General features: G+C 50.1%; 1 protein-coding gene across 2 annotated transcripts in view; it reads left to right on the top strand.

The window, feature by feature from the left end:
• PLXND1 (plexin D1) overlaps positions 1 to 16,359 on the top strand; it is a 57,229-nt gene that overhangs the window by 31,289 nt on the left and 9,581 nt on the right. Inside the window, exons 10-23 of one of the 2 annotated variants that reach the window (XM_059161812.1) lie at positions 1,422 to 1,511; positions 1,739 to 1,832; positions 2,796 to 2,950; positions 3,771 to 3,922; positions 4,785 to 4,884; positions 4,977 to 5,116; positions 5,923 to 6,090; positions 6,175 to 6,265; positions 6,460 to 6,723; positions 6,822 to 6,971; positions 8,024 to 8,138; positions 14,832 to 14,939; positions 15,039 to 15,151; positions 16,049 to 16,111. In XM_059161812.1, the coding sequence (XP_059017795.1) occupies positions 1,422 to 1,511; positions 1,739 to 1,832; positions 2,796 to 2,950; positions 3,771 to 3,922; positions 4,785 to 4,884; positions 4,977 to 5,116; positions 5,923 to 6,090; positions 6,175 to 6,265; positions 6,460 to 6,723; positions 6,822 to 6,971; positions 8,024 to 8,138; positions 14,832 to 14,939; positions 15,039 to 15,151; positions 16,049 to 16,111 (1,803 nt within the window). Of the gene's footprint in view, positions 1 to 1,421; positions 1,512 to 1,738; positions 1,833 to 2,795; positions 2,951 to 3,770; positions 3,923 to 4,784; positions 4,885 to 4,976; positions 5,117 to 5,922; positions 6,091 to 6,174; positions 6,266 to 6,459; positions 6,724 to 6,821; positions 6,972 to 8,023; positions 8,139 to 14,831; positions 14,940 to 15,038; positions 15,152 to 16,006; positions 16,112 to 16,359 lie in introns of both variants that reach the window. The other variant, XM_059161811.1, reaches the window with a different exon arrangement.

Here is a 16,359-nt window from a genome sequence, read left to right as displayed (position 1 = left end):
CTGGGCTCTGCAGCAGGCCTGTTTTCTGGGCCTACCCCTTGAGGAGCCCCAAGACAGTTTGGGCTTGCTGTCCTGAGTGGCTAAGACCTGGGTTCAGAGACTCAAGAGGACAGACCCCCCCCACCACCACCATCTGCCAACCTCAGCATGGGCAGATGAGCTCAACAGCCACCTTCCTGGGAATGGGGAGACTGGGCAGGTGGGGGGGTGAGGTAGGGGGTTGTTTACCTGTGTTCTCCTCAGGGTGTCACATCTGCTAACAACAGGGACATAAACAGGAAGTCCTGCCACGAGGCTGGCTTGTTCAGTCAGCAAATATTCATCGATACTGTTTCCTGGACGCCTTTGCTGGACAAGATGAGTTTGGGGGGTTGGGCCCTGTTTAGTTAGTCAACAAACATGTGTGGAGCACCTCCTGCATACTAAGAGCCACATATATTAGTCACCAACAGTGTGCAACCCACTAAAGATACATCAGTTCCTGTTTCCCCAGCAACCCTACAGAGCAGGGAAGCCTGTTTCTATTGCCAAGTTTAGAGGACCAAGGCTCAGAGAGGAGGACCACTAGCACAGGGTTGCACAGCTAGGAAGTAGCAGAGTGTGGGATGCAAACCGATGGAACCTGAGCTCACTCGCTGAACTCCATTGCCCTTGGAGGTGTCACAGGGGCTGAGACACAGCCCCAACCCTCCCCAGGGTTTACACACCAGTGTAAACAGAACCTGGGGAGGGGGATAAGGGTGGTCCTCAGTATACAGGGTGTGGGAAGGCTTTAGGAACTTCTCAGAGTCCCCACAGGCACCCAACCCCCTGCCAAATGAATGAATTATCAAATGAGGGGCATCCACCTGATTTAAGGGGAGGGACTGGGAAATCTTTGCAATATGGGGCATTTGAACTGCATTCTGAAGGCTGTGTTGTTGCGCTGGGTGGGTAAAGGGGAGATAAGTTATTTGGGTGAGAGGAATGGACAGGGCAAAGGCCCGGGGGCAGGGCGGCCTGTGCCATGTCAAAAAGCATCCTGCCATGGCTTGGGCATCAGCATGTGGGAGAGAGGAGGGGGGTTTTTACGGTTCAAAGAGCAGGTGGAGTCTCCCTGGGTTGAACCTTGAATGCCAGCCATGCTCAAGAGTCAGGACTTTATGAGCTGAGTAAAAGGCCTTTGGTTTAGGCCATTGGGGGATGCTGGTAAGGTTTTTAATGGCACGGAGAGCTCAAGGCCAATGTTCTAGGTGTTCATGTACTCCTTGTCTCCCTTAAACATTGGATATGAAGACCAGGAAGGACATTCTGCGGCGGGGAGGGGCCTGAGAGTAGGACTCAGCCCACTCCTCAGGGCAGTAGGCCATGACGTGCTACTGATGGAGGCAGAGGGTAATGAGTGTTGATCCCACACTCCTCGGCGCCCCCATGTCTTCCAGGGCGCAGCCCTAGAATGTAGCTTCGGGCCAGAGGAGATCTTTGAAGCCATGTGGGTGAATGAATCTACTGTACACTGCAACCAAGTGGTGGTGAGTGGTATGGCTCAGATGTGTGTGGGGGTGGGGTAGGAGTGTGGGGGGAGGCCTGCACAAATCCAGATGCTGTCTCCTTCCTTCCCACGTTATTCCTTTCCTTTTTTTGATCCCCCCATCCTCAACATCCCTGCCCTGTCCTCTCTCCAGGACAACCATCCCCTCCCCCAGCAGAGACCTAGATGCCACTCATGCCCCTCATGCTCTTTCTTGTCCTTTGGCAGCTGCACACGACCCAGAAGAGCCAGGTGTTTCCACTCAGCCTCCAGCTAAAGGGGCAGCCAGCCCGATACTTGGACAGCCCTGCCCCCATGACAGGTGGGGGCCCCCATCTACCCCATGTGGCCACAGGGGATTCAGTCTTAATGGGTGGGGCTCTCCCTTGGGGGACTCAGCGAGTGCTCACTGCACAGTCACAGATGTCCTGTCCTGTCATTCCCTAACACACAGGTTCTCAGAACCGAGCCTTGCCCATCTGTACTTGGTCACTGGCTCAGTATTCATTCACTGGGCAGCTCCTCTGGGCCAGGCATCTCTGTGCTAACGGCTGTGCAGCTGTGGGCCCCTGCTTAGCCGTCACTCTCTGAGCCTCATCGTTCCCATGGGACATGAGGCACAGACCCTTTCACGGAAGGCTTGGTGAGGATTTGCTGAGATGATGCACACAGATCTTACATTTATGTCTGGGACATAGCACCCCCAGATTGTGGCCGGTGTCCTTGCTGTTCCTACATGGACTGAATCAATTCCCCAAGAACCTGTCCATGGGGAGCCTCGGCCACCCCTGATGGACATGGGGGCCCCCATCCCCACCATGAAGACCCCAGAGAGACCCCAGCACCAGCCTGAATACCCAAGGCCCTGGAGAACCCTTCCTGTGCTCCCTCTTGGGCCCCTCCGAGCGTCTGAGGCCCTGGCGCCCACAGAGCCCACATTGCTCAGTGGTGGGTGAAAAGTCCCACTCAGGCCTGGGTGTGAATCCCGGCCCGGCCACTCATGGGCTGTGGGACCTTCGGCAAGTCACTTCTCCCCTCCGACTGTCAGTCTCTTATCTGTCCATTGGGGCTAGTAAAGAGCTCCCCGCTGACTGAATTGTGGTGAGGACAGACTTTAATGAGGCTGTGGCTGCACTGTGCTGAGTGCAGGCCCTGTAGGGTTTGGAGGACAAGGACTCACCTCTGGCAGGGGTGGGGGGGGTCATCCCTGCGAGAGGGAGGGTGCTGAGGGCACTGTGGTCATGGGGCAGGGGCCTGACCCATGCTGCCCCCTTGTCTATCCCAGTGGAGGTCTATAACTGCGCCATGGGCAGCCCTGACTGTTCTCAGTGCCTGGGTCGGGAGGACCTGGGACATCTGTGCGTGTGGAGTGACGGCTGCCGCCTGCGGGGGCCCCTGCAGCCCCTGCTTGGCACCTGCCCTGCCCCTGAGATCCGTGCGGTAAGTAAACCCCCCACCAGCCATGGGGGCCCATCGTGCCCACGGGCCTGCCTGTGTGACACACACGGCTGCTTGCTTGGGCCTTCAGACCTGTGGCTCCTGTGCTTCACATGGCCGGGCGTGCAGAGTGACCTCCTGAGCACTGCTGGGGGCTGGGCTCCCTCCGTGCCATAGACACAGCCATGAACACAACACACGGCACCCTCGACCTGGAGCTCATGGTGTCGTTGGGGAGCAGGGTGGGCAGTAATAAGTAAGGAAGTCAATAACTTGTATATAGAAGATGGTGAGCGCTATGGAGAAAAACAGAGTAAAGGGGGGAGGCTGGAATAGCAGAGACACTGGGGCTTGCGTATAGTTTTTATAGTGAGGTCAGGGAAACCTTGCCGATAGGGTGGTAATAACTGGTAATAATCGCTGAGCCTCAGTTTTAGGAAAGAAAGTCTTAGGTCAGGATTGTCACGGACTTAGCCTGCGTCAGGTGCCCTGCTCTGGCTGGGATGCAAGATCCTGTGGTCAGACATCTGGGAGCGGACCTCACTGTCCCCAGGAGACCCCCCACCCCATCCAAGTATCCTTGACTTTGTGCACACACACTCTCATCCCCACACCCATGTGGGCTCAGTAACCCACGCGCACACCCTCCCTGGCAGTCCCAGGGACCTGTCAAGTGAACGGTGGTCCCAGCCCTCTTAGAACCAGAACCTTCTCCTGAGCAGCAGGTGGGCATGGTCCTGCCTCCCCCTGGTCAGTAATGGAGGAGGGGAAGGCTGCTGGTGTCCCAGCCTCAGAACTTCATCCGTCCTCTGTCACCTGGCAGATCGAGCCCCTGAGTGGCCCCTTGGATGGCGGGACCCTGTTGACCATCCGAGGCAGGAACCTAGGCCGGCGGCTTAGCGACGTGGCCCATGGCGTGTGGATTGGCAGCGTGGCCTGTGAGCCCCTGGCTGACAGATACACAGTGTCCGAGGAGTGAGTAGTGGGCAGTCCCTGGGGCGGTTCTGAATGACCTCTAGCAACCCGCCCCCAACAGTGCCAGCCATAGCTCTGCCCTCCCCCTCCCCTCAGCCATCCCAATCTTCTCGGCAGCCGGCAGCTCCCCAGAAATGGCCCACCGCCATTTGGACCTTGCTCAAGCTGTTCCCCCTCCCTGTGCGTCCTGCCCTTTTCTGCTCCGGCCACTCGTCTTTACCCTTCAGGTTCACATTTCAGTGCCTGCTGCTCTGGGAAGCCCTCCCAGGTGCCCCTAGACCAGCTCCCCTTCCACAGAAGCCTTGCACTCATAAAAAACAAAACAACAAAAACCTTGCAATTAACAAAGCGTGGGGCTGCCCGTGTGGTACAAAGGTCTGGGCCTGCAGCTGTGGGTCGGCCCAGAGGGGCTCTGCAAAAGCAGGGACTAAGCTGGATTTCCTTTTGGGGGACTGTAAGGCCAGCTTGCAGAAAGACCATCAGTCTCCCAGCCTAGCCAATGTTCTCATGGTTGGAGAACATTTGGGTCCAAAGAGACTATCTTACCCAGCCCCTTTTTCATAGGGTTGCAGAACTGTGGGAGAGTCCTGGGGAAGAGCCTAGCATCAGGGTGACAATGGGGGGTTTCAGAATGGCTGTTTGCCAAGTGACAGGGAATGGTCTCAGTATTTTGATGTGGGTAATGCCTTTGGGTATCTTGGCCACATGGCTGCGCCCACTGTAAGTGGCAGGGCTGATAGCTGAGGGCAAATGTGGGGCGCTCCCACACCATCAGGGTGTACTGGGGGACATTATTCGAGGGAGGATACCCAGCTCCTGAGATCCTCGGGCTGCTCCGCTGACCAAAGCCGCCTCCCCCCAGGATTGTGTGTGCCACAGGGCCAGCGCCAGGGGCATTCTCAGATGTGGTGACAGTGAATGCCTCCAAGGAGGGAAAGTCCCGGGAGCGCTTCTCCTATGTGGTAAGAGAGGCCATGTCCACTTTCCCACCCACCCCACCAGGCACACACCTGGGGAACGGCCTGAGGCCTGACCACCTCTCTTCTTCCCACAGCTGCCCCTGGTCCAGTTCCTGGAGCCTGACAAGGGCCCCAAGGCTGGGGGCACCAGGATCACAATCCACGGGAGCGACCTCCATGTGGGCTCTGAGCTCCAAGTCCTGGTGAATGACACAGAGCCTTGCACAGAGCTCGTGTAAGCCCCTGGGCTGGGCCATCCCTTCTAGCCCAGGGTAACTGGAAGGCTGGGGGGCTAGAGGGGTGGAAGGACATCCTTGCACCAAGGATCACTTGAGTCTCCACTGGCTGTGTCCCCTTGGCCAAGCCCCTTTCCCTCTCTGAGCCTCAGTTTCCTCATCTGGTAAGAACAGTAGTTATGAGTAATACTGTGGCATACAGTAGGCACCTCATAAGTGACAGCTGCAGTGAGAATGGTGATGATTGTACACATTCTCAGATCTTCTGATGTGTCTGCCAGCAGGGGTGTGGTCCATAACCTCTTGGTGAAATGCCTTTGTCTTTATCATGTACTTACTGCATACCAGGCCCCAAGGATGGGCATTGCTGTGGCTACCAAGAAGAGTGCAGTACAGTCACAGCAGGGGAAAGCAGATATTCCCACAGGAAATAGAAACATCTGAGATGGGGAGAAAAATCAGTATTTTCAGAATCACTCCACAGCAGGGATGGTCATTGAGAGAGGAACTCTGGGAAGTCTTCTTGGGTGATGTGGGATGGGGCGGAAAACTGGGAAGGACAGGCACGGTTTGAGGAGAAGGGAGGGTGTTGAAGGTGGGGAGCACAGCCCAAGCAAAGGTGTGGTGGTGGAAATAGGGAAACAACAGGTTTCTGTGCAAGGGGTCAGAAGCCCAGGCTGGGGCCCTGCCGAGGAGGCCTGGAACCCAAGCCAAGTGCACAGGCTCCTGCCCTGGGGGATGGGACAGGCAGGAGTGACCCTGGGGGGAGGTGGGGCCGTGCTGACAATGGCACTGCCTTCCGCAGGCGCACGGACACCAGCATCACCTGCACGGTGCCCGAGGGCACCCTGCCAGCCCCTGTGTCTGTGTGTGTGCGCTTCGAGCACCGGGGCTGTGTGCGCAGCAACCTCACCTTCCACTATATGCAGAACCCCGTCATCACGGCCATCAGTCCCCGTCGCAGCCCTGTCAGGTGAGACCGCAGACCTGCCCCACCCCAGGCTGAGCCTGCTCTCTGGACCTGCAGGGGGTCTGACAGGCTTGCCATCTCCCGCAGTGGCGGCAGGACCATCACCGTGGCTGGCGAGCGTTTCCACATGGTGCAGAATGTGTCCATGGCTGTGCACCACATTGGCCGGGAGCCCACGGTGAGGGGGCACAGGGCCAAGGCGGGTGGGGAGCAGCCTGTGGCCCTGACTGCCCAGGCCTCACTCTGCTGCCTCTCCCTTGCCTCTGTCTCTCTCTCTCTCTCTCTCTGTCTTCCAAAACCTCCATCATCTCTTTCCATTTCTCCATATCTGTCTGCCTGTCCCCCACCTTGACCCTGGCCCTCCCCTGCCAGCTCTGCAAGGTTCTCAACTCCACCCTCATCACCTGCCCATCCCCGGGGGCCCTGAGCAATGCATCTGCCCCCGTGGACTTCTTCATCAACGGGCGGGCCTACGCCGATGAGGTGGCCGTGGCCGAGGAGCTGCTGGACCCCGAGGAGGCGCGGCGGGGCGGCAGGTTCCGCCTCGACTATCTCCCTGACCCACAGTTCTCCACGGCCAAGAGGGAGAAGTGGATCAAGCACCACCCCGGGGAGCCGCTCACCCTGGTTATCCATGTGAGTGCCCAGGGGTGCAGGGGAGGCAGCAGGGGAGGACATGGCGGGGCCGGGCTCCGCCATAGCCCTTGGTGAGCACCCCCGCTCTGCTCCCGCAGAAGGAGCAGGACAGCCTGGGCCTCCAGAGCCACGAGTACCGGATCAAGATAGGCCAAGTGGCCTGTGACATCCAGATCGTCTCGGACAGAGTCATCCACTGCTCTGTCAACGAGTCCCTGGGCACAGCCGAGGGCCAGTTGCCCATCACAGTGAGTAAACAGTGCCGCAGGTGGAGGTGGCCCTGGCCCCCAGCCCTGCCCCATCTGCTTGAGTGCCAACCCCTTCTCCACATGCCATGCCGGTGCCAAGCATTGTGCTCAGTGGATGAGGCGAGGGGAGCAAAGCAGAGCTTTACATCCCCACTTGACAGAGGAGGCCCCAGCACTTAGGGACCTGCTCCAGGTCAGTGATGGGTGTGGGATAGGCCTGATGGGGCTGGACCTTCAGAGGCCATAAGAAGTTGTCCCTGTTTTTCAGAGCCCTTAGTCTGAAAAATAATCGAGGGTTTTGAAGGGGTGGGGAGGTGGGAGGTTGGGGGAGCCAGTTGCTGGGTATTAAGGAGGGCACATATTGCATGGAGCACTGGGTGTGGTGCAAAAACAGTGAATTCTGTTACACTGAAAAGAAGTTTTATTAAAAAAAAAAGTAAAAAAAAAAAAAAAAAGAAGTTGTCCCTGTTCGACTTGATGCTCCCCCTGGAGTCTGGGCCTCCCCCACCATGCAGAGTCACAGAGGGGAGGGAAACAGGAGGAGGGCAGAGAGGGCCCAGAAATGGGACCTTTTCTATGTTGTACCTGCTTGCATGCCTCCTGGGTGGGGAGCTCCCTCCCTCCCAGGCAGCTGGTGATGCCCGGAATGGGCAAACTCTGACCAGAAAAACTCCCTTTCACCTGCACCCCGGTCCCAGTTATGCCCTCTGAGTCCTCAGACTTCGCCTGCTCCCTGGGTCCTTGAACAGCCCTCCAGATATGGTGGGCTACAGCCAGGGCCTGTGAACTGCCCTGTGTCTGGTTCCTCCATGGCTCCTGCCAGGCTATAATAATGAACACAGCCCCGTGTACTGAACACGTAGCCTCTCTAGCCTCTCATATAGCCCTCAGGGCAACTCGGGGAAAGTGGGCGTGGTTATCTCTGCATTCCAGATGTGGCGGCTGAAGTTCAAAGAGGTTAGGTGTCTTGCCTGGGGCCCCAGTGCTAGGGAGGAGAAGAGCCAAGGCACAAGTCCAGGGAAGCTGCAGCCCCTCCCTCCACCTCCATACAGATCCAGGTTGGGAACTTCAACCAGACCATTGCCACACTGCAGCTGGGGGGCAGTGAGACGGCCATCATTGTGTCCATCGTCATCTGCAGTGTCCTGCTGCTGCTCTCTGTGGTTGGTAAGGAGCCCTTCTCTCATGACGCCATGCCAGACCTGCCCCATCTTGTCCCAGCCCCTCTGAAGACTGGCACATAGGAGAAAAGACATGATGGGCGGGGGACACAGCCTGTGCAAAGACCAGGTGTGCCCTGGCTACGGCTCATCCAGGCAGAAGTGGGTAGATGCTGGAGGATGTGCTGCCTCCAGGCTGTGGGCCCTGAGTGCCAGGCACAGGACCTTGGAACCTTGTCCTCTAGGTGCTAAGGAGCTACTGAGGAAACTTAAAAGAGCGTTGTTCAGGGAAGATTAACCTACATATTTGGTAGGCAGCCCCACTGTTAAAATAGTGGTTATGAAGGTGATATGGTTGATCCTTGAACAATGTGGGTTTGGGGTGCTGACCCTGCACAGTCAGAAATCCACAGGTAAGTTTTGATTCCCCCAAAACTTAACCACTGGTAGCCTCTTGTTGGCTGAAGCCTTACTGTCAACACATTTTGTATGTTACATGTGTTACATACTGCATTCTTAAAGTAAGCTAGAGAAAAGAAAATGTTATTAAGAAAGTCATAAGGAAGAGGGGTGCCTGGGTGACTCATTCGGTTAAGCAGCGAATTTTGGCCCAGGTCATGGCCCAGGGTCCTGGGATTGAGCCCTGCATCGGGTTCCCTGCTCAGCGGGGAGCCTGCTTCTCCCTCTGCCTGCCTTTCTCTCTCTCTCTTTCTGACAAATAAATAAATATTTAAAAATCTTCAAAAAAGAGAAAGTAGTAAGGAAGAAAAAATACACAGTTCTTACGGTATCTATTTTTAAAAATCTGTGTCGAAATGGACCCACACAGTTCAAACTCAGTTGTACAAGGTTTGGCTGCGTGTGTGTGTCTGTGTGTTTCCCCCTTCCCTACCCCAGAAAGGGACTATGATATAATACTGGTGTATAATCTTTTGTGTTTCATAATTTTTGATCTTTTAAATGTTTCACAAGTTAATGCCTGGTCATTGTGGAAAGAACTGAAAATGATAAAGAACAGAGAACAGAAATCACCCATCATTTTCTCACCCAGGGAAAGTCACTGTTTACCATTTTTTTACTGAATTATAATTGACATACATTATTATATTAGTTTCAGGTATACAACATAGTGATTCAGTGTTTTTCTTCAGTTACCATCTGTCACCTTACAAAGATACGACAATGTTATTGACTATATTCCCTATGTTGTACATTAGGTCCTCGAGGCTTATTTATTTTATAAGTGGAAGTTTATACCTCTTAATCCCCTTTACCTATTTCATCCAATCCTCCACCTCCCACCCCTGTCAACCCCCAGATTTTTCTCGGAGTCTATGAGTCTGTTTCTGTTCTGTCTTGTTCTTTAGATTTCACATGTGAGTGAAATCACATAGCATTTGTCTTTCTTTGTCTGACTTCGTAGCATCATACCCTCTTGGTCCATCCATGCTGTCACAGATGGCCCTGATATTTTTCAGGGCTGGGTAATACTTCACTGTATCAATACACCATGACTTCTTTATCCATTTATCTATCTGTGGACACTTGGGTAACTTTATGTGTCTTGCCTATTGTAAATGATGCTTCAGTGAACCTAGGGGTGCATGTATCTTTTAGAGTTAATTACTGTGTTTTCTTCAGTTAAGTACCTACAAGTGGAATTGCTGGGCCCTAGGATATTTGCATTTTTAATCTTTGAGGAACCTCCATAATATTTTCCACAGTATGATGGTTGCATCAATTTACGTGCCCACCAACAATTTACCAGGGGTCCCTTTTCCCCACAGCCTCACCAACACTTGTTATTTCTTGTCATTTTGATACCAGCCATTCTGACAGGCGTGAAGCGATATCCCGTTGTGGCTGTGATTTGCATTTCCCTGATGATTAGTGATGATGAACATCTTTTCATGTGTCTGTTGGCCATCTGCATGTCTTCTTTGGAAAATTGTCTATTTAGGTCCTCTGCTCATTTGTTAATCAGATTGTTTTTTAGTTGTATGAGTCTTTATGTATTTTGGGGATCAACCTTTTATTGAATATATCGTTGGCCAGTATTGTCTTCCACTTATTTAGTAGGCTGCCTTCTTGTTTTGTGGATGGTTTCCTTCACCATCCAAAAGCTTTTTAGTTTCATGTAGTACCATTTGTTTATTTTTGTTGCCCTAGCCTGAGGAGACATATCCAGAAAAATATTGCCAGTACTGATATCCAAGAGCTTACTGCCTATGTTTTCTTCTAAACATGTTATGGTTTCAAGACTCACATTTAAGTCTTTAATTCATTTTGACTCTATTTTTATATATGGGGTAAGAAAGTGGTCTAATTTCATTTTTCTGCATGTGGCTGTCCAGATTTCCCAACACCATTTATTGAAGAAACTGTCTTTTCCCCATTGTGTATTCTTGCCTCCTTTGTTGAAGATTAATGAACTTGTAAGTGTGAGTTTATTTGTAGACTCTATTCTAGTCCATTGACCTGTGTGCCTGGTTTTATGTCAGTACCATAGTGTTTTGATTATAATAGCTTTGTAGTATATTTTGAAATCTGGGAGCATGATACCCTGCTTTGTTCTCTTTCTCAGATTGCTTTGGCTGTTTGGGGTCTTTTGTGGTTCCATTTACATATTGGGATTCTAGTTCTGTGAAAATTACCACTGATATTTTTTGATAGGGATTGCATTGAATCTATAGATTGCTTTGGGTAGAATGGGCATTTTAACAATAATTCCTTCCAATGTATGAGCAGGGTATAACTTCCCATTTTTTTGTGCCATTTTCAATTTTTCTCATCAATGTCTTTTAGTTTTCAGAATACACCTTTTTTTTACCTCCTTGGTTAAATTTATTCCTAAGTATTATACTCTTTTTGATGCAATTGTAAATGATATTGTTTTCTTATTTTGCTTTCTATTCAGCTCTTTATTATTGTATAGAAACACAATAGATTTCTGTGTATTAATATTGTATCCTGCGACTTGACTGAATTTGTTTAGTAGTTGTAATAATTTTTTTGGTGGTCCTTAGGGTTTTCTGAATATATTATATCATCTGCAAAGAGTGACAGTTTTACTTCTTCCTTTCCAATTTGGATGCCTTTTATTTCTTTTTCTTGCCTAATTGCTATGGCTATGACTTCTAAATGCTGTGTTGTATAAGATTGGTGAGAATGGGCATCCTTCCTGATCTCAGAGGAAACAATTTCAGTTTTACCCCACTGAGTTTAATATTAGCTGTGGATCCGTCCTACATGGCCTTTATTGTGTTGAAGTACATTCCCTCTATACCCACTTTGTTGAAAGTTTTTATCATAAGTAGATGTTGGATTTTGTCAAATAATTTTTCTGCTTCTGTTGAGATGACCATATGATTTCTGTCCTTCATTTGTTTGTTAATGTGGTGTATCATGTTGTGTGATTTGTGGATGTTAATCCATCCTCTTATCCCTACAGTGACTCCTATTTGGTCATGGTGCATGAACCTTCTAATGCATTGTTGAATTCGGTTTGGTAAAATTTTGTTGCGGGTTTTTGGACCTTGGTTCATCAATGATACTGGCCTGTAGTTCTCTTTTTTTTTGTAATGTCTCTGTCCGGTTTTGGTATGCTGGCTTCATAAAATGAATTTGGAATTGTTCCTTCCTCCTCAGTTGTTTGGAATTATATCAAGAGGATAGGTAGTAAGTCCTTTTTAAATGTTGGATAGAATTCACCAGTGAAGCCATTTGGACCTGGACTTTTGTTTTAGGGGAGTTTTTTTGATTACTGATTTGATTTCATTACTAGCAGTCAGTCTATTCGGATTTTCTGTTTCATGATTCAGTCTTAAAAGATTGTATATTTCTAGGAATTGGCTCATTTTTTTTCACAGGTTGTCTGACTTGGTGTAGCCAACTGTATAGTATTCTTACCTTTTGTATTTCTGTGGTATCAGTTATAATTCTCCATTTTCATTTCTGATTTAATTTAGTCCTTTTTTTTTTTTTCTTGATGAGTCTAAGTAAAGGTTTGTTGATTTTGTTTCTTTTCAAAGAACTAGCTCTAGGTTTCATTGATCTTTTCTATTGTTTTTTAGTCTGTTTCATTTATTTCTTCTTTGATCTTTATTTCCTTCCTTCTCCTAACTTTGTGTTTTGTTCTTCTTTTTGTAGTTCCTTTAAGGTTAGATCATTTGAGACTTTTCTTGTTTCCTGAGGTAGCACTATGAACTTCCCTCCTAGAATGGTTTTTGCTGCGTCCCAAGAATTTTGTTCTGGTTTTTTTTTTTTTTCATTTTCATTTGTCTCTCTGTATTTTTTTAATTTCCTCTTTGACTTCTTCATTTACCCTTTGCTTGTTTAGTACCATTTTGTTTAGTCTCTACATGTTTGTGCCTTTTCCTGTTTTCTTCTTCTAATTAATTACTGACCACAAGGTCAGAAAAAAATGTTTGATATTACTTCAGTCTTCTTAAATTCGTTGAGGCTTGTTTTGTAGCCTAACATGTGACCTATCTGAAGGATATTCCATGTGCCCTTGAAAAGAATATGTATTTTGCTATTTTTGGATGTTATGTTCTATATGTATCTGTTAAGTTTATCTGGTCCAGCGTGTCGTTTAAGGATGATGTTTTCCTTATTGATTTTCTGTCTGGGTGATCTGTTGATGTGAGTTGGGTGTTAAAGTCTCCTGCTCTTACTGCGTTGCTGTCTATTTCTCCCTTTAGGCCTGTTAACATTCGCCTTGTATGTTTAGGTATGTTCGATGCATCGATCTTTACAAATGTTATAATTCTCTTGTCAGATTGACCGCTTGGTCATTATGTAGAGCTCTTCTTTGTCTTTATTATAGTCTTTGTTTTAGTCTATTTTGTCTGATGTAAGTATTGCTACCCCAGCTTTCTCTTCATTTCCATTCGTATGAAACTTGTTTTTCTACCCCCTTCGTATTAGTCTGTGTGTGTCCTTAGATCTGAAGTGAGTCTCTTGTAAGCAGCCTATAGATGGGTCTGGTTGTTGTTGTTGTTGTTTTTTAAAGATTTTATTTATTTATTTGACAGAGAGAGATCACAGTAGACAGGCAGGCAGAGAGAGAGAGAGGGAAGCAGGCTCCCTGCTGAGCAGAGAGCCCGATGCGGGACTCGATCCCAGGACCCTGAGATCACGACCTGAGCCGAAGGCAGCAGCTTAACCCACTGAGCCACCCAGGTGCCTGATGTTGTTGTTATTTTTAATCCACTCATCCACCCTATGTCTTTTGGAGAATTCAGTCCATTTATATTTAAAATAATTATTGATAGCTGTACTATCATTTCATTAGTTGTTTTTCGGCTCTTTTTGTAGTTTTTCTCTGTTCCTTTCTCTTCTCTTTCTCTCTTCCCTTGTGGTTTGATAGTTTTCTTTAGTGGTGTGTTTAGATTTCTTTCCTCTTTTCTCTTTCTTTTCTTTTGTGTATTTTATGTTCTTTCTTTGTGGTTACCGTGAGGTTCATATATAATATCTTAGGTATATAACAGTCTTTTTTAAGTTGATAGTAAGTTAATTTTGAACAGAACTTTATGTTTTTACTCCCCCCCCCCGTTTTATATATATATATATTTAAGACTTATTTTATTTATTTCAGAGAGCAAGACCAGGAGAGGCAGAGGGAGAGGGAGAGAGAGGCTCTCAGGCCAACTCTGCAATGAGCATGGAGCCTGATGCAGGGCTTGATCTCACGACACTGAGATCATGACCTGAGTCAAAACCAAGAGTTGGGTTAAACCAAGATGCTTAAACCAAGACCCAGTCACATCTCTCCACTGTTTTATATTTTTGATGACCACATTTTACTTGTGTATTTTATGTATCTCTTAACTAATTATCATATTTTAATGAATTTTCCTACCTTTGCCTTACCTTAACACTTGCTTTATAAGTGTTTGACCCACCATCTTTATTTCATAAGGTTTACCACTATTTTAAAGCACACACTATTTTATAAGGTTTAAAACACACTATTTTATAAGGTTTACCACTGTTTTAAAACACAAACTAGGGGCGCCTGGGTGGCTCAGTGTGTTAAAGCCTCTGCCTTCGGCTCAGGTCCTGATCTCAGGGTCATGGGATCGAGCCCTACATCGGGCTCTCTGCTCAGTGGGGAGCCTGCTTCTCCCTCTCTCTCTCTCTCTCTGCCTGCCTCTCTGCCTACTTGTGATCTCTCTCTCTCTCTGTGTCAAATAAATAAAAAAAATATTTTTTAAAAACCCCACAAACTATTTTTTTATAATGAATTTAAAATATTTATTTATTTATTTGTCAGAAGTCACAAGTAGGCAGAGCAGCAGGCAGAGAGAGGGGGGAAGCAGGCTCCCTGCTGAGCAGAGAGCCTAATGTGGGGCTTGATCCCAGGACCCCGAGATCATGACCTGAGCCGAAGGCAGGGCTTAACCCACTGAGCCACCCAGGCACCCCTTAAACACAAACTATTTGTGAGAAAGGGACATCAGCAGTATTTTCCTGGGTACTCTCAAACCCTTTACCATATAAGAGTTTCCAGCCCACCAGGGAGGAGAGGACTGTGGGCTGAGGGCACCCATCCACCTTCCCACACCCTGCCCAGAGCAGGTGGAGAGGAAGCCAGCAGGACCTCTCCCTCTAGGCCTGGGTCCTGTGCATGGCCATGTGCCCACCAATGTTTTCTAAAGGGCTTTCCAGGCCTGACCTGCCTCTCTACCGCCCTTAGCCCTGTTCGTCTTCTGCACCAAGAGCCGCCGTGCGGAGCGCTACTGGCAGAAGACTCTGCTGCAGATGGAGGAGATGGAATCTCAGATCCGAGAGGAAATCCGGAAAGGTACTGGGTGAGGACTGTGCAGGGCTGTGGACCTTGGCTTTGCCGTCTGGGGAATGGGATTGAGATCCACTTACAGCTCCCCGGGGGCCAATCCACCAGGCTTTGCGGAGCTGCAGACGGACATGACTGATCTGACCAAGGAGCTGAACCGCAGCCAGGGCATCCCCTTCCTGGAGTATAAGCACTTTGTGACCCGCACCTTCTTCCCTAAGGTCAGCCCGCACCCTTGCCAGCCACCTCAGGGGCTCCCTGATCTCATTCTGAGCCATGCCAACCTAGAGGAAGACGTGGCTCCCCATGGGCCCCTTGAGCAGTGCGTAACCTGCATGCACGCTCACGGCAGCCTTGGCCACCTGCCCTCACCTGCCAAGGGAGGTGGCCCAGTTTCTCCCTTCACTTTTCTTCTCTACTTGTTTGATGTTTGATTGTCCATATGGAAGCCGGCTACTAACCCCACTGTGCTCCTGGGGTGTAAGGCCTGCTTCTCCCTTCACTGAGGGGATGAGCAGAGGTGGTCCACGCTGTCCTGGGCCCCTGGTGCCCCACCAGCCTCTCTCAGTGCTGGGTCCCTTTCAGGGGTTTTGGTCTCTGCATTTCCTTCTCCTGCCCACTGGACTTGGCCACAAGCTTCCCACCCCTCTTTGTGTTTCAGGGGCTACTGCCCTGTCCTCACCTTCCCTGGCTAGCCAGAACATGTATGCTGGTGGCAGTGGTCTGCCTCTTGCCCTGTGCACACTGCTCTCCACGCAGCAGCCCGAACGAGGCCACACCCATGGTCCTCGCTGGCCTCTCTGCTCTTTCCCCCACTCTCTGCTCAGCTTCTCTTGCTTCATCTTAAGCCTTGTGCCTTCTTGCATTGCACACCTTGCATCTAAAGGGAAGGCTCTACTCCTTCCTTTCCCCCCACAAAGCCCATTGGGCCACCCCTCCCTGTGTCTCTGGATCCCTAAAGCCCCTGGGCATGGCCTGCTGCCTCTCTTCCTTTGCTTTTGTTGAGCGGCCCTTGCCTGCCAGCCCGGGGAGACCACAGCCCTGCTGAGATGCTGGGGGGTGGTCTACCCCTACAGTGCTCCTCCCTCTATGAAGAACGTTATGTACTGCCCTCCCAGACCCTCAACTCCCAGGGCAGCTCCCCGGTGCAGGAGACCCACCCACTGCTGGGAGAGTGGAAGGTGAGTACCCCATGCATGTGTGTGCACACACACAGGGATGCCTCAGAGCCACCCCACCCCCCCAGGCCTCACTTTCCTGTTCATCTGATCCACTGATCCTAAGTGTGGGGAGTTGGGAGGAATCAGTCATTGCAAGACAGTGAGTCCATCCCAGGAGGCAGTCATGGAATAACCCCATTCAGGCTAGTTAGAGGTTCTGACTTCAAGCCAAGGAGGCAAGGGGAGAGGATTAGGCCTTTCTGGACATC

The sequence above is a fragment of the Mustela lutreola genome, chromosome 2 (genome assembly GCF_030435805.1).
Source record: "Mustela lutreola isolate mMusLut2 chromosome 2, mMusLut2.pri, whole genome shotgun sequence".
Classification (NCBI taxonomy): domain Eukaryota; kingdom Metazoa; phylum Chordata; class Mammalia; order Carnivora; family Mustelidae; genus Mustela; species Mustela lutreola.
The sequence above is the reverse complement of the archived record's forward strand: the minus strand, read 5'-3'. Positions and strand labels throughout refer to the sequence as shown.